The 18,664-nt window shown below is 43.7% G+C and overlaps 1 protein-coding gene across 4 annotated transcripts in view; it reads right to left on the bottom strand.

The window, feature by feature from the left end:
* Positions 1-2,540: 2,540 nt before the first annotated feature.
* The window catches only part of LOC143804853 (regulator of cell cycle RGCC-like), a 46,550-nt gene continuing 30,426 nt past the window's right edge, over positions 2,541-18,664 (bottom strand). For all 4 annotated transcript variants that reach the window (XM_077283356.1, XM_077283358.1, XM_077283357.1 and 1 more), the window contains 2 exons: positions 17,422-17,484; positions 2,541-4,359 (listed from right to left, as the gene is read on the bottom strand). In XM_077283356.1, the coding sequence (XP_077139471.1) occupies positions 4,352-4,359; positions 17,422-17,484 (71 nt within the window). In that variant the 3' untranslated portion in view covers positions 2,541-4,351. The remainder of the gene's footprint in view (positions 4,360-17,421; positions 17,485-18,664) is intronic.

Genomic DNA, 18,664 nt, shown 5'->3' with positions numbered 1-18,664 from the left:
ACATGTAATCAAGCTGGCTAAGAGATGCAAATCATTCAGCTACGGTGACGAAAACTAAATCTCCGAGCACTAAAAAAATACTCGGAGGACACCCGAGCGTGCTCGGGAAATCTCAAGTAATGAGTATATTCGCTCATCACTATTCAGAATGTGCAGTACAAATTTTACATTTAGGTGGACCAAAACCAATATACCCAAACACACACATTACAAATCTTGCTTATTTCTGGTACACTTACGTATCTGTGCCTCCATTGTTTGCCATTGTCTGGCCCGCTTGACCTTAAAATCAGGCTTGATGACATTTGATAAATATTTTAAACTGAAAGTACGTAACTATTGTAAACGTGAGTCAGGACAAGAATGTAATGTTTCTCTTGGGAAGACATAACAGGACTTCATCTGACAATGTGTGGAAGTAACAGGGATGAGGGGACGGGAAAGGGAGGGGTGTGATGGGCATTCTTCTGTGATCCTGTCATTGGGAACATCTCTGTCATTTTCGCCATTCACCATCTTTTTTTATGGTTTCATGTTGCATATGAAACTATGTCTAAGGAAATCGATTCCAAAATATGTGAGATGTCATTAAACTTACAGTATTACAATCATTTCCTCTAATACAGAAATCATCCTTGTACACTGCCTAGTTTGGACCTTTTAGGCACAGTGGTCTTTTTTCATCGTCTCATATCAAAAGCATTAACTTTATCAATGTTCCATCAATGTGGCCAATAGATATGAGCTAGTTTGTTTGAGGCAGATTGCATTGGACTATAATTTTATACAAAATTTGCATTTTTCTCAACTAAAATTGCAGCCAACCGACCACCATTTTGCTGAATTGTAGAGGACCAGGAAAGGATTAAAAATGAAGTGCACGCCATGTATGGACCACCCATCAGTATAATAAATAGGGGAATTGAAACAAACCTGCATGAACTGATCACCAGCCGGGATGTGTTGTAGCATGGCTGGAAAGGACAGAGTAAGATCCCAGCTCTGCAGTGTTTGATTAGATGCAGCCAAAGTGTTTCTCTAAGAAACAGGAAGTAGCTTCAAGAGGGAGTGTCAGTCTGCTGGATGAAGATGACTCAAGTGTGCTGCCGGTGAATGTCCAGCCAAAATGTGAGCTGTAGCCCAATCAGATTTATGTCCAGCTCAATGTATCAAAAAAACTATCTAAAGTTATCACCCAGCCTCAAAATAGGGGAATGTTCAAGCACATAAACATCTCTTAAAGGGAATATCTCAGTAAGTTTTGCTATGTAACCTTAGGAAAGCATGAGGTAGAGGCTAAGACACAGATTTCAATGATATGTCACTTATGTGCTGTTGCTTTGTTACACTGAAGGTTTGATCACCTGGTGATTATAGTTGTCTGGACTATAGCAGGGAGTGCATACTAGTCCAACTCCGCCTCTTCCTGTAATATGTAGCTCACTGTCTATACACTATGTGCATATAGAGCTTGGTGTGCTCTCCGATGAGGTAATATAAACCTGGAGACAGATTCCCTTTAAGCATCCAACTCTATTAAAGGGGTTGTACAAGATATGAAAATGCTACACTTAAGCAGAAATAGCAGTAAAACAGCGAAACAGAAATGTTCATCTGCTATGCACGTCGGCCACAGGGCGGCGCTCATAGCAGAACAGCTTCCTGCAGACTCATGGTAACCCATTGGCGCCCCGCAATTATGTGACAAGGGCGCCGATGGGGGGGTTTATGATGCGCTGCCAGCATGTGCATGTTACTAGCCGCTGTCAGAGATTGACAGCAGCATTTAACATATTGTTAACAGCCGCGGGTGGATCGCAATTCAGGAAGCCCTATACCCAAAGCGTACAGCTCACTCAACAAATATAAATAATGTCTACAAAATATTACCACAGGACATTTAATAAAAACATGCATTATTAATCAGGTTACAGTTAACACTGTATATAAAAGGCATATAAAAGGCAACATAAACAGAGCATGAAGTCATAGTTCTACACTAATGTAGATTCTTCCCGAATGACAAATACAACATCGCCATCATTCCAAGTGTTTGTCCTCGGGACATAATGGTTTTCTCTAAGGTTTGAGGTCGTCCGAGACTTCAAGATGGCCTCGTCGACCATTCCACCCTGAGAGATTTCTTCATTAGACGCACAGTAATACGTCACACAAATTCATCAAACGATTATTTTCAGAATTGTAGCTCATCTCCTATAGACAATGAATGGCGCGTAGGTCGCGCATGGACTCCTCGGCTCCATTCAAGAATCTTGTTCTCATTTTTCCTGAGGTCAGACCTTTTATTTTTAGTATATAAAGTATAAAGGTGGCTGACAGCACTCACTTATCGGGGCGCTCGTTCCATATCCAGGGAACCCTCCTGGGTAACACGTCAACTCCAACACCAAAGAACAGTGCTCCAAACGGGTGTAGTGATCCAATGAAGAACCTTTATTTAGCCATAGAAAAGCAGCAACGTTTCGACCATGGATTGGTCTTTTTCAAGCATGCTTGAAAAAGACCAATCCATGGTCGAAACGTTGCTGCTTTTCTATGGCTAAATAAAGGTTCTTCATTGGATCACTACACCCGTTTGGAGCGCTGTTCTTTGGTGTTGGAGTTCTTTTATTTTTAGTAGACACATAATACAGAGTAGTGCACAAAAAAATAAAAACAATTCACTAAGTATTTGAAGGGAATCTATCACCAGCTTTTTGTACGTCACCTGACAGCTGCATGATGTATGAGCAGAGACCCTGATTCCAGTGATGTGTCACTTACTAGTTTTGCTAAAATCCCGGTTTTTACTGCAATAGATCTAGCAGTTCTCCGAATGCTGAGCACTGTATAACCCCGCCCACACCACTGATTGGCAGCTTTCAGTGTGCACGATCTATCAGCTACCAATCAGTGATGTGGGCGGGTTTATACAGAGCTCGTTAATATGCAGGACTACAAGCAGCAGGTTTACTAGTCCTCTAGTGATAATCTCCTGCTTATAAAACTGTGATTTTACCAAAACTACAGCAAGCAGCCCAGAAACTGACACATTGCTGGAAGCAGGATCTCTTCCCATACGTCATTTGATCTCAGATTACGTAGAATAAGTCTGGTTACCGATTCCCTTTAAATCTTTTTTAACTTCTATGTGATGTGTCTAATAAAGGCTAATTCGGCTCTTTTGGAGACTGGCTGGGGTTATCGGAGTGGCTTCACATAGCAGAGTTTCCTTGAATATACATTTTAGGATCCAGAACTTTGAAGGTTTGGATGTTTAATTTCCTATTTGGTGTCACCAGGTCCAAAATGCATTCAGATCTTGTGATTATCCGCCAATCACTATCTATAGGGGGTTATCATTTAGTGCACGAGTTTTAATATGCTCCAAACAATGGATATAAAAATATAAAACATAGGAAAATATATAGGAAACAATACTTAATAAATTATTCTCCTTTAATTCCTAAAGCAGGGGAGAATACGACAATACACAGCTGCCGGGAGTTTAAAGCTAAACATGGCAGACAATGGTCAGTAACTGTGAGCCTCGTACAGCGCCTGTAACTGTTCACGGCAATGGATGTTACAAGTGTGATAGCGGGGTCACATCACCTGACTTATCGCGGTCATTTAACAGCCTATTTGGACTGGGAGACCACATTTCCAATCAGTAATAGATCGTTCTGTGCACATGGAATGCCATCGCTCTCGGCAGCACATACGCTGTTTACAGAGAATAATGTGCTGCCGATTAGTTTACACAAAACCATAGGTTGCTGTTGTACGCTCATCTTGCAGATTTTTGTCACAGTGATATTTCTGTATATGTAAACAGTAAAATGGTTTTCAAATGTAAAAATTGTTTAAAAGGAACCTGTCACCATGAAAATGCCGTCCAATCTGCAGGCAACATGTAAGGCCACGTTTCCACAATGAGTTTTTAATTTGTTTTCTATGCTGCGTGTTTTCCAAAAAATGCAAGTGACCTATTTTACTTAATGAGTGCAGAAAATCTGCAACATCAAAAACTCACCAAAAGCTCATGGTGGGAACGAAGCCTTAGAAAGCGGGGGGAGCTAAGCAGATTGATATAGGCTGGTGGGAACAGATTCAGTAAAACATGAGTTTTAATCTTTCTAGGATTTTGGGTCCAGTGGGCGGTCCCATCAGTGAGTCCAGTGGGCGGTCCCATCAGCAACTCACAGCTGTGTTTGTATAGCTGTGCGTACAGAGGTAGCTCTCAGTCAGTGCTAAGGTCGCTCACTGAACCCAAAATTCCAGAAAAAGGAGAAATTTTAAAATGATTTACTCCAGGATGATGGATTAAAGAATTGATCCAAATCTTCTTTTAAAAATCTGTAAGAGATAAAGAAAAATGAAATAAAGTTACTATTATACTTAAGGAAAAAGTATACACTTGCCGTCATTATTTTTTTAATTAATTATAAATTAGAACTTTATCCACTGCATCCGCAATGCTGGTGGGCGGCAGCTCCAGTAACGGTACAATGTAGGACTGGTGACGAGGACGGTGCAGACTCAGGAGCTGAGCTCGCACCATCAGGAATGGAGAGAACAAATAATTGCTGTACTGTGTTCATTATAAAAGAAACTATGAGCCCACCGCCTTTTTAGAGGCAGTGTTCTTATATTTCCTCTGACGTCTTTTGCAGCGGTTATGACAGCGGAGGTTTGGGGGTTTTTGCTCTTAAATATATGTAATAATAGTGAGCGGCTTCCAAGCGTCGGGAGAATGGACGGGTTGTGGTTTTTAACTTCCTCGTGGCATTGGAAGCCTGAGACAGGTAATGGAACGTGTACAAGTCGTTAGTACTTTGCAGCCTCTGTTAATTGTTTTGTCATTTTTAAGCTTTTTGTTCATAGGGGGTTACAGGCAAAATTAGAAAAAAAAAATGGGGTCTAAGGGGTATCGTTTCTCCTTATGGAGAGTGACATACCATCTCTGGCTTGTCAAGGTAAGGAGGCTTATTTGCCGTACAATGCTCCTCTGGGAATTTAAATATGCAAATTGCCTCTTCTGAGAAAAAGAGGACTTAAACTCTACAGCGCCACCTATTGGAAGTAGCGATCCTACAAGTCACAATCAACCCTTTAACGAGTCGTGCAATATGACTTAGGATAAAAGCCAAATCAGTATCTCAATTCGCAGACACGGTGTTTCGGGCTGTTGGCCCTCGTCAGTGCGAAGCATGAGAACTGATTTGGCTAGGTGAGAGGCTCTGGACATGGGGTCTAAGGGGTATCGTAGGTGGCGCTGTAGAGTTTAAGTCCTCTTTTTCTCAGAAGAGGCAATTTGCATATTTAAATTCCCAGAGGAGCATTGTACGGCAAATAAGCCTCCTTACCTTGACAAGCCAGAGATGGTATGTCACTCTCCATAAGGAGAAACGATACCCCTTAGACCCCATGTCCAGAGCCTCTCACCTAGCCAAATCAGTTCTCATGCTTCGCACTGACGAGGGCCAACAGCCCGAAACACCGTGTCTGCGAATTGAGATAATGATTTGGCTTTTATCCTAAGTCATATTGCACGACTCGTTAAAGGGTTGATTGTGACTTGTAGGATCGCTACTTCCAATAGGTGGCGCTGTAGAGTTTAAGTCCTCTTTTTCTCAGAAGAGGCAATTTGCATATAAAAAAAAATGAAGACGGGAATGAGGTGTGATACAAAGTACTGCTGATGAGGGATCCAAACCGAAACTTGCATCAGATACTTGGATCCGACCCTACTGCGCTTTCTTATTCCCCAGTTTTTGTTTTTTTTCTGAAAGAAAGACATCGGCCCTTGATTCATCATAGAAATTTTTGTTTCTCTGAAAAGTCGCTAAAGTTTTCCACAATCCAGAGATGGGCAAAAAATTGTGACTGTTGGTATTTTCACATCAGCTTCTCCCTTAGGGGGGAATAAAATAATGCAATTTCTTTTCTTTCATCAACACTTCTCCTATGAGAGAAATGGCTCAGACTTATTCATCTTATTCCCACGGTCAGTATTTGGTCAGTATTTCCCATCAGTATTTGTAGCCAAAACCAGGAGAGGAACAATCAGAGGAAAAGTCTAATAGAAACATGTCACCACTTCTGACCCTACACTGTTATATTAAATAAACTGTCTTAAAGTTGTTACTTACACTAATTATTTAGGGATTCTGGCGTCATGTCGGATTCCCTTTAACCCCTTCATGACCCAGCCTATTTTGGCCTTAATGACCTTGCCATTTTTTGCAATTCTGACCAGTGTCCCTTTATGAGGTAATAACTCAGGAACGCTTCAACGGATCCTTGCGGTTCTGAGATTGTTTTTTCGTGACATATTGGGTTTCATGTTAGTGGTAAATTTAGGTCGATAATTTCTGAGTTTATTTGTGAAAAAAACGGAAATTTGGTGAAAAATTTGAAAATTTTGCAATTTTCACATTTTGAATTTTTATTCTGTTAAACCAGAGAGTTATGTGACACAAAATAGTTAATAAATAACATTTCCCACATGTCTACTTTACATCAGCACAATTTTGGAAACAAATTTTTTTTTTGCTAGGAAGTTATAAGGGTTAAAATTTGACCAGTGATTTCTCATTTTTACAACAAAATTTACAAAACCTTTTTTTTAGGGACCACCTCACATTTGAAGTCAGTTTGAGGGTTCTATATGGCTGAAAATGCCCAAAAGTGACACCATTCTAAAAACTGCACCCCTCAAGGTGCTCAAAACCACATTCAAGAAGTTTATTAACCCTTCAGGTGTTTCACAGCAGCAGAAGCAACATGGAGGGGAAAAATTAACATTTAACTTTTTAGTCAAAAAAATGATCTTTTCGCAACAATTTTTTTATTTTCCCAAGGGTAAAAGGAGAAACTGGACCACGAATGTTGTTGTCCAATTTGTCCTGAGTACGCTGATACCTCATATGTGGGGGTAAACCACTGTTTGGGCGCACGGCAGGGCTCGGAAGGGAAGGAGCGCCATTTGACTTTTTGAATGAAAAATTGGCTCCAATCTTTAGCGGACACCATGTCGCGTTTGGAGAGCCCCCGTGTGCCTAAACATTGGAGCTCCCCCACAAGTGACCCCATTTTGGAAACTAGACCCCCCAAGGAACTTATCTAGAAGCATAGTGAGCACTTTAAACCCCCAGGTGCTTCACAAATTAATCCGTAACAATGAAAAAGTACTTTTTTTTCACACAAAATTTCTTTTAGCCTCAATTTTTTCATTTTCACATGGGAAATAGGATAAAATGGATCCTAAAATTTGTTGGGCAATTTCTCCTGAGTACGCCAATACCTCATATGTGGGGGTAAACTACTGTTTGGGCACATGGTAAGGCTCGGAAGGGAAGGAGCGCCATTTGACTTTTTGAATGAAAAATTATCTCCATCGTTAGCGGACACCATGTCAGGTTTGGAGAGCCCCTGTGTGCCTAAACATTGGAGCTCCCCACAAGTGACCCCATTTTGGAAACTAGACCCCCCAAGGAACTTATCTAGATGCATAGTGAGCACTTTAAACCCTCAGGTGCTTCACAAATTGATCCGTAAAAATGAAAAAGTACTTTTTTTTCACACAAAATTTCTTTTAGCCTCAATTTTTTCATTTTCACATGGGCAACAGGATAAAATGGATCCTAAAATTTGTTGGGCAATTTCTTCTGAGTACGCCGATACCTCATATGTGGGGGTAAACCACTGTTTGGGTGCACGGCAAGGCTCAGAAGGGAAGGCGCGCTGTCATGATTCCCAATGGCAGGGACATGGGCAAAAACAGGACTAGCTCTAGGAAGATGGAATCTAAGCTGACCGCGATGCTGAACCTAACGCACAACTACCAGTGGCCGGGGAACGTACCTGCGTTTTATCCCTAGACGTCTCGCACCAGCCGGAGATCTAGCTACCCCTAATAGAGGAAACACAGACCTGGCTTGCCTCCAGAGAAAACCCCAAAGTAATAGTAGCCCCCAACATATAATGACGGTTAGTTAAGAAGAAAACACATACGCAGTATGAATACAGGTTCAGCAAAGAGAGGCCAACTAACTAGATAGCAGAAAATACAAAAGTGGACTTCGCGGTCAACTCAAAACCCTACAAAATACCATCCTGAAATGACTTTAAACTCCAGTATCAACTCATGACACCGGAGTGGTCATTTCAGTTCACTAGAGCTTCCAGCAGCAAGATTCATATAAATGCACGCTGGACAAAAGGTACAAATGATCAAACTTATCTGACTCAGCAGACTTGGAGCAGGTAGCAAGTAACAGAGGAGCTCTGGTAACATTGATAGCCGGCAAGTAAATGAGTGAGAAGCCAGACTATATAGGAAACTCCCATTTCCTGATGGGAACAGGTGCACTGGAGATAGAAGACAGAAGTCAACCAGTACCACCAGTAGCCACCAGAGGGAGCCCACAAACAAAATTCACAACAGTACCCCCCCCTTGAGGAGGGGGCACCGAACCCTCATGAGAACCACCAGGGCGATCTGGACGAGCCCTATGAAAGGCGCGAACCAAATCAGAGGCATGAACATCAGAGGCAGTCACCCAAGAATTATCCTCCTGACCGTATCCCTTCCATTTGACCAAATATTGAAGTCTCCGTCTGGAAATGCGAGAGTCCAAAATCTTCTCCACAACATACTCCAATTCACCCCGCACCAGCATAGGAGCAGGAGGCTCAACAGAAGGAACAACCGGTATCTCGTACCTCCGCAACAAAGACCGATGGAAGACACTATGAATAGTGAAAGATGCTGGTAGGTCCAAACGAAACGATACGGAATTAAGAATCTCCAAAATCTTATAAGGACCTATGAACCGAGGTTTAAACTTAGGAGAAGAGACCCTCATAGGGACAAAACGAGAAGACAACCACACCAAGTCCCCAACGCGAAGACGATTACCAGCACGACGATGACGATTAGCAAACTGCTGAGTCTTCTCCTGGGACAACTTCAAGTTGTCCACCACATGACTCCAAATCTGGTGCAATCTATCCACCACAGTGTCCACTCCAGGACAATCCGAAGATTCCACCTGACCAGATGAAAAACGAGGGTGAAACCCCGAATTGCAGAAGAAAGGAGAAACCAGAGTGGCAGAACTAGCCCGATTATTAAGGGCAAACTCCGCCAACGGCAAAAAGGCGACCCAGTCATCCTGATCAGCAGACACAAAACACCTCAAATAAGTCTCCAAGGTCTGATTAGTTTGCTCTGTCTGGCCATTCGTCTGAGGGTGGAAAGCAGACGAAAAAGACAAATCAATGCCCATCCTGGCACAGAACGCCCGCCAAAATCTAGACACAAATTGGGATCCCCTGTCAGAAACGATGTTTTCCGGGATACCATGCAGACGAACCACATTCTGAAAAAACAGAGGAACCAACTCCGATGAAGAAGGCAACTTGGGCAAGGGTACCAAATGAACCATTTTAGAAAAACGGTCACACACCACCCAGATGACGGTCATTTTCTGAGAAACCGGGAGATCCAAAATAAAGTCCATAGAGATGTGCGTCCAAGGCCTCTTCGGAATAGGCAAGGGCAACAACAATCCACTAGCCCGAGAACAACAAGGCTTGGCCCGAGCACAAACATCACAAGACTGTACAAAAGTACGCACATCCCGAGACAGGGAAGGCCACCAGAAGGACCTGGCCACCAAATCTCTGGTACCAAAGATTCCAGGGTGGCCTGCCAACACAGAAGAATGAACTTCCAAGATGACTCTACTGGTCCACTCATCTGGAACAAACAGTCTCCCAGGCGGACAACGATCAGGCCTATCCACTTGAAACTCCTGCAAAGCACGTCGCAAGTCTGGAGAGACAGCAGACAATATCACCCCATCCTTAAGGATACCCGTAGGCTCAGAATCACCAGGGGAGTCAGGCTCAAAACTCCTAGAAAGGGCATCTGCCTTCACATTTTTTGAACCTGGTAGATATGAGACCACAAAATTAAACCGAGAGAAAAACAACGACCAGCGCGCCTGTCTAGGATTCAGACACCTGGCTGACTCAAGGTAAATCAGATTCTTGTGATCAGTCAATACCACCACCTGATGCCTAGCACCCTCAAGCCAATGACGCCACTCCTCAAAGGCCCACTTCATAGCCAAGAGTTCCCGATTACCAACATCATAATTTTGCTCGGCGGGCGAAAATTTTCGAGAAAAGAACGCACATGGTCTCATCACCGAGCAATCGGAACTTCTCTGCGACAAAACCGCCCCCGCTCCGATCTCTGAAGCATCAACTTCGACCTGAAAAGGAAGAGAAACATCAGGTTGGCGCAACACAGGAGCAGAAGAAAAGCGGTGCTTAAGCTCCCGAAAGGCCTCCACAGCCGCCGAGGACCAATTGGAAACATTAGCACCCTTCTTAGTCAAATCCGTTAGAGGCTTAACGACACTTGAAAAACCAGTTATAAATCGACGATAGAAAATAGCAAAGCCCAAGAACTTCTGAAGGCTCTTGAGGGAAGTCGGCTGCGTCCAATCACAAATAGCCCGAACCTTGACAGGATCCATCTCAATAGAAGAAGGGGAAAAAATATACCCCAAAAAAGAGATCTTCTGAACCCCAAAAATACACTTTGAACCCTTTACAAACAAAGAATTGGCCCGCAAAACCTGAAAAACCTTCCTGACCTGTTGAACATGCGACTCCCAGTCATCGGAAAAAATCAAAATATCATCCAGATACACAATCATAAATTTATCCAGATATTCACGGAAAATATTGTGCATAAAGGACTGAAAGACTGAAGGGGCATTAGAAAGACCAAAAGGCATTACCAGATACTCAAAATGGCCCTCGGGCGTATTAAATGCAGTTTTCCACTCATCTCCCTGCTTAATCCGCACCAAATTATACGCACCCCGAAGGTCAATCTTAGAGAACCACCTTGCCCCCTTAATACGAGCAAACAAATCAGTCAACAGTGGCAAAGGATACTGATATTTGACTGTAATCTTATTCAACAGCCGATAATCAATACAAGGCCTCAGAGAACCATCTTTTTTACCCACGAAAAAAAAACCTGCTCCTAAAGGGGATGAAGATGGACGAATATGTCCCTTTTCCAAGGACTCCTTAATATACTCTCGCATAGCAGCATGCTCTGGCACAGACAGATTGAACAAACGACCTTTAGGAAATTTGCTACCAGGAATCAAATCTATAGCACAATCGCAATCCCTGTGAGGAGGGAGCGAACTAAGTTTAGGCTCCTCAAAAACATCACAATAGTCAGACAAAAATGCCGAAACCTCAGAGGGAGTAGATGAAGCAATGGAAACCAAAGGTACTTCCCCATGAACCCCCTGACATCCCCAGCTTAATACGGACATTGTTTTCCAGTCAAGAACTGGGTTGTGAGTTTGTAACCATGGCAATCCAAGCACTAAGAAATCATGAAAATTATGCAACACAAGGAATCGAATCACCTCCTGATGGTCTGGAGTCATACACATAGTCACTTGTGTCCAGTATTGAGGTTTATTCCTAGCCAATGGTGTGGAGTCGATACCCTTCAAAGGAATAGGGACTTCCAGAGACTCTAGACTACACCCACAACGCCTGGCAAAGGACCAATCCATAAGACTCAGGGCGGCGCCAGAGTCCACATAGGCATTCACATTAATAGATGATAACGAACAAATCAAAGTTACAGACAAAAGAAACTTAGACTGCAAGTTGCTAACTGCAAAAGACTTATCAACCCTTTTAGTGCGTTTAGAGCATGCTGATATAACATGAGCAGAATCGCCACAATAGAAACACAACCCATTTTTACGCCTATAATTCTGCCGTTCACTTCTGGACAGAATTCTATCACATTGCATATTCTCCGGTGCCTGCTCAGAAGACACCGCCAAATGGTGCACAGGTTTGCGCTCCCGCAAACGCCGGTCAATCTGAATAGCCATTGTCATGGACTCATTCAGACCTGTGGGCGTAGGAAACCCCACCATGACATCTTTAACGGCGTCAGAGAGACCCTCTCTGAAATTCGCCGCCAGGGCGCACTCATTCCACTGAGTAAGCACAGACCATTTACGAAACTTTTGACAACATATTTCAGCTTCATCATGCCCTTGAGAGAGGGCTATCAAGGCCTTTTCAGCTTGAATCTCCAAATTCGGTTCCTCATAGAGCAACCCCAGCGCCAGAAAAAACGCATCCACATCGAACAGCGCAGGATCCCCTGGCGCCAATGCAAATGCCCAATTCTGGGGGTCACCCCGCAGCAAGGAAATAACAATCTTAACCTGCTGAGCAGGGTTTCCAGCGGAATGAGGTCTCAGAGAAAGATACAATTTACAATTGTGCTTAAAATTCAAAAAACGAGATCTATCTCCAGAAAAAAACTCTGGTATAGGAATTTTAGGTTCAGACATAGGAGCATGTATGACAAAATCTTGTATATTTTGAACCTTAGAAGCAAGATTATTCAGATTTGAAGCTAAACTCTGGATATCCATTTCTCAGCAGCTGAGATCTGAGCCATTCAGGGATTAAGAGGAGGGAAAAGAAGCAGACTGCAATTATGGCTAAACAGACTTCAGAGTAAAAAAAAAAAAAAAAAAAAAAGGTGTCAGAGACTTCTTTTTCTCTCCTTCTTCAGCCAATACTTAACACATTTTGGCCGGCTATACTGTCATGATTCCCAATGGCAGGGACATGGGCAAAAACAGGACTAGCTCTAGGAAGATGGAATCTAAGCTGACCGCGATGCTGAACCTAACGCACAACTACCAGTGGCCGGGGAACGTACCTGCGTTTTATCCCTAGACGTCTCACACCAGCCGGAGATCTAGCTACCCCTAATAGAGGAAACACAGACCTGGCTTGCCTCCAGAGAAAACCCCAAAGTAATAGTAGCCCCCAACATATAATGACGGTTAGTTAAGAAGAAAACACATACGCAGTATGAATACAGGTTCAGCAAAGAGAGGCCCACTAACTAGATAGCAGAAAATACAAAAGTGGACTTCGCGGTCAACTCAAAACCCTACAAAATACCATCCTGAAATGACTTTAAACTCCGGTATCAACTCATGACACCGGAGTGGTCATTTCAGTCCACTAGAGCTTCCAGCAGCAAGATTCATATAAATGCACGCTGGACAAAAGGTACAAATGATGAAACTTATCTGACTCAGCAGACTTGGAGCAGGTAGCAAGTAACAGAGGAGCTCTGGTAACATTGATAGCCCGCAAGTAAATGAGTGAGAAGCCAGACTATATAGGAAACTCCCATTTCCTGATGGGAACAGGTGCACTGGAGATAGAAGACAGAAGTCAACCAGTACCACCAGTAGCCACCAGAGGGAGCCCACAAACAGAATTCACAACAGCGCGCCATTTGACTTTTTGAATGGAAAATTAGCTCCAATCGTTAGTGGACACCATGTCGCGTTTGGAGAGCCCCTGTGTGCCTAAACATTGGAGCTCCCCCACAAGTGACCCCATTTTGGAAACTAGACCCCCCAAGGAACTAATCTAGATGCATAGTGAGCACTTAAAACCCCCAGGTGCTTCACAGAAGTTTATAACGCAGAGCCATGAAAATAAAAAATTATTTTTCTTTCCTCAAAAATGATTTTTAGCCCGGAGTTTTTTATTTTCCCAAGGATAATAGGAGAAATTGGACCCCAAATGTTGTTGTCCAGTTTGTCCTGAGTACGATGATACCCCATATGTGGGGGTAAACCACTGTTTGGGCGCACGGCAGGGCTCGGAAGGGAAGGCACGCCATTTGGCTTTTTGAATGGAAAATTAGCTTCAATCATTAGCGGACACCATGTTGCGTTTGGAGAGCCCCTGTGTGCCTAAACATTGGAGCTCCCGCACAAGTGACCCCATTTTGGAAACTAGACCTCCCAAGGAACTAATCTAGATGTGTGGTGAGCACTTTGAACCCCCAAGTGCTTCACAGAAGTTTATAACGCAGAGCCGTGAAAATAATAAATGTGTTTTCTTTCCTCAAAAATATTTTTTTAGCCCAGAATTTTTTAATTTTCCCAAGGGTAACAGGAAAAATTTGACCCCAAAAGTTGTTGTCCAGTTTCTCCTGAGTACGCTGATACCCCATATGTGGGGGTAAACCACTGTTTGGGCACATGCTGGGGCTCGGAAGGGAAGTAGTGACGATTTGGAATGCAGACTTTGATGGAATGGTCTGCGGGAATCATGTTACATTTGCAGAGCCCCTGATGTGCCTAAACAGTAGAAACCCCCCACAAGTGACCCCATTTTGGAAACTAGACCCCCCAAGGAACTTATCTAGATGTGTGGTGAGCACGTTCAATTCCCAAGTGCTTCACAGAAGTTTACAACGCAGAGCCGTGAAAATAAAAAATCATTTTTCTTTCCTCAAAAAAGATGTTTTAGCAAGCAATTGTTTATTTTCACAAGGGTAACAGGAGAAATTGGACCCCAATATTTGTTGCCCAGTTTGTTGTGAGTACGCTGAAACCTCATATGTGGGGGTAAACCACTGTTTGGGCGCACGTCAGGGCTCGGAAGGGAAGTAGTGACATTTGAAATGCAGACTTTCATGGAATGGTCTTCGGGCGTCACATTGCATTTGCAGAGCCCCTGATGTGCCTAAACAGTAGAAACACCCCATAAGTGACCCCATTTTGGAAACTAGACCCCCCAAAGAACTTATCTAGATGTGTGGTGAGCACGTTCAACCCCCAAGTGCTTCACAGAAGTTTACAACGCTGAGCTGTGAAAATTAAAAATCATTTTTCTGTCCTCAAAAAAGATGTTTTAGCAAGCAATTTTTTTTTCACAAGGGTAGCAGGAGAAATTGGACCCCAATATTTGTTGCCCAGTTTGTTGTGAGTATGCTGGTACCCAATATGTGGGGGTAAACCACTGTTTGGGTGCACGTCGGGGCTTGGAAGGGAGGGCGCACCATTTGACTTTTTGAACAGAAGATTGGCTGGAATCAATGGTGGCGCCATGTTGCGTTTGGAGACCCCTGATGTGCCTAAACAGTGGAAACCCCTCAATTCTAACTTCATCACTAACCCCAACACACCCCTAACCCTAATCCCAACTGTAGCCATAACCCTAATCACAACCCTAACCCCAACACACCCCTAACCACAACCCTAACCCCAACACACCCGTAACCCTAAATCCAACCCTAACCCTAATCCTAACCCTAATCCCAACCCTACCCACAACTGTAACCCCAACACAACCCTAACCCTATCCTTAACCCTAGCCACAAGCCTAATCTTAACCCTATTTCCAACCCTAGCCCTAATTCCAACCCTAAGGGTACCGTCTCACATAACGATTTACCAACGATCACGACCAGCGATACGACCTGGCCGTGATCGTTGGAAAGTCGTTGTGTGGTCGCTGGGGAGCTATCACACAGACCGCTCTCCAGCGACCAACGATGCCAAGGTCCCGGGTAACCAGGGTAAACATCGGGTTACTAAGCGCAGGGCCGCGCTTAGTAACCCGATGTTTACCGTGGTTACCAGCGTAAAAGTAAAAAAAAAAAAACTGTACATACTCACATTTCGGTGTCCTTCAGGTCCCTTGCCGTCTGCTTCCCGCTCTGACTGAGTGCCGCCGTACAGTGAGAGCAGAGCGCAGCGGTGACGTCACTGCTGTGCTGTGCTCTCACTTTCCGGCCGGCAGACAGTCAGAGCGGGAAGCAGACGGCAAGGGACCTGAAGGACACCGAAATGTGAGTATGTACGGTTCTTTTTTTTTTACTTTTACGCTGGTAACCACGGTAAACATCGGGTTACTGAGCGCGGCCCTGCGCTTAGTAACCCGATGTTTACCCTGGTTACAAGCGAACGCATCGCTGGATCGCTGTCACAACGATCCAGCGATGACAGCGGGAGATCCAGCGACGAAAGAAAGTTCCAAACGATCTGCTACGACGTACGATTCTCAGCAGGGTCCCTGATCGCTGCTGCGTGTCAGACACAGCGATATCGTATGGATATCGCTGGAACGTCACGGATCGTACCGTCGTAGCGATCAAAGTGCCACTGTGAGACGGTACCCTAACTCTAATTCCAACCCTAACCCTAAGGCTATGTGCCCACTTTGCTGATTCGTGTGAGATTTTTCCGCACCATTTTTGAAAAATCCGCAGGTAAAAGGCACTGCGCTTTACCTACGGATTTACAGCGGATTTCCAGTGTTTTTTTGTGCGGATTTCACCTGCGGATTCCTATTGAGGAACAGGTGTAAAACGCTGAGGAATCCGCACAAAATTGACATGCTGCGGAAAATACAACACAGCGTTTCCGCACGGTATTTTCCGCACCATGGGCACAGCGGATTTGGTTTTCCATAGGTGTACATGGTACTGTAAACCTGATGGAAAACTGCTACGAATTCGCAGCGGCCAATCCGCTGCGGATCCGCGGCCAATCCGCTGCGGATCCGCGGCCAATCCGCTGCGGATCCGCGGCAATCTGCTGCGGATTCGCAGCCAAATCCGCACTGTGTGCACATGCCCTAACCCTACCCCTAACCCTAACCCTACCCCTAATTCTAACCCTAATTCTAACCCTAGTTCTAACCCTAACCCTAGTAGAAAATTTTTTTTTATATATTTTATTTATTTTTATTATTGTCCCTATGGGGGTGATAAAGGGGGGTCATTTACTATTTTTTTTATTTTGATCACTGTGATAGGCTATATCGCAGTGATCAAAATACATCTGAAACGAATCTGCCAGCCGGCAGATTCGGCGGGCGCAGTGCGCATGCGCCCGCCATTTTGGAAGATGGCGGCGCCCATGGAGAAGCCGGACGGACACCGGGAGGCCCGGTAAGTATGACAGGGGGGTGATCGGATCACGGGGGGGGGGACCGGAGCACAGGGAGGGGGGACCGGAGCACGGGGGGAGCGGACAGGAGGACGGAGGAGCGGACAGGACGACTTAGGGGGGTGGACCACATAACGGAGGACGGGGGAGGAGATCGGTGGGCGTGGGGGGGGGACAGATTAGGTTTTCCAGCCATGGCCGATGATAGTGCAGCATCGGCCATGGCTGGATTGTAATATTTCACCGTTTTTTGGGGTGAAATATTACAAATCGCTCTGATTGGCAGTTTCACTTTCAACAGCCAATCAGAGCGATCGTAGCCACGAGGGGGTGAAGCCACCCCCCCCTGGGCTGAAGCACCACTCCCCCTGTTCCTGGAGATCAGGTGAAATTGGAGTTAACCCTTTCACCCGATCTGCAGGAGCGCGATCCCTCCATGACGCATACGCTGCGTCACAGGTCGGATTGGCACCGACTTTCATGACGCAGCGTATGCGTCAAAGGTCGAGAAGGGGTTAAATTCCCCCCCATTTTTTTTTCTATGAAAGTGCAATGAAATATCACAACTTACCACTGAGAACTTTATCAAGATCAGAAATGAAGTTTTCGAGCTCACGTGTGTCACCAAGCTTTGCTAGAAGATAAAATAAACAAGCAAATAAAAGGAAGCATCTCAGGAAGCATTTATGGGGGTATTCTCATCTCCAAGATCCTATCCCAATAAGTAGTAGGTGTAATAATAATACTAACATTAGTAAATACCTCCAATTAGAAATCTAGTATAGTTCTTCTGATTCGCTATGTCTCTTTCCTCATGAGCAGGCATTGCAGGACCTTAGGTATCCATAGCTACAACACTAGCAACTAGCTGTCACTTTATCATTGGTCGTAACCATGGACAGCTAAGGTCCTGCAAAGACTTCACATGAAGAAAGACATAGCGAATCAGAAGAACTATACTTCATTTCTAATTGGAGGTATTTGCTAATATAATTATTATTATTCCTAATACGTATTGGGATAGGATTTTGGAGCTGAGAATACCACTTTAAAGTAAATGTCATCCAGGAATCTATAAATATTTCTCAAATAACAAGATATGACTTAACCCCTTAATGACCCAGCCTATTTTGACCTTAATGACTTGGCCGTTTTTTGCAATTCTGACCAGTGTCCCTTTATGAGGTAATAAACTCGGGAACGCTTCAACGGATCATAACGGTTCTGAGACTGTTTTTTCGTGACATATTGGGCTTCATGTTAGTGGTAAATTTAGGTAGATCATTTTTGCGTTTATTTGTGAAAAAAACTGGAAATTTGGCTAAAATTTTGAAAATTTCACAATTTTCAAATTTTGAATTTTTATTCTGTTAAACGAGAGAGTTATGTGACACAAAATAGTTAATAAATAACATTACCCACATGTCTAGTTTACATTCAGCAAAATTTTGGAAACAAAATTTTTTTTTTACTAGGAAGTTATAAGGATTAAAATTTGACCAGTGATTTCTCATTTTTACAACGAAATTTACAAAACCATTTTTATTTTTAGGGACCACCTCACATTTGAAGTCAGTTTGAGGGGTCTGTATGGCTGAAAATACCCAAATGTGACACCATTCTAAAAACTGCACCCCTCAAGGTGCTCAAAACCACATTCAAGAAGTTTATTAACCCTTCAGGTGCTTCACAGCAGCAGAAGCAACATGGAAGGAAAAAATTAACATTTAACTTTTTAGTCACAAAAATGATGTTTTAGCAATATTTTTTTTATTTTCCCAAGGGTAAAAAGAGAAACTGGACCCCAACAGTTA

Source organism: Ranitomeya variabilis, chromosome 2 (assembly GCF_051348905.1).
Source record: "Ranitomeya variabilis isolate aRanVar5 chromosome 2, aRanVar5.hap1, whole genome shotgun sequence".
Classification (NCBI taxonomy): domain Eukaryota; kingdom Metazoa; phylum Chordata; class Amphibia; order Anura; family Dendrobatidae; genus Ranitomeya; species Ranitomeya variabilis.
Note: the sequence above shows the minus strand (reverse complement) of the source record. Positions and strands in the feature narration are given on the sequence as shown.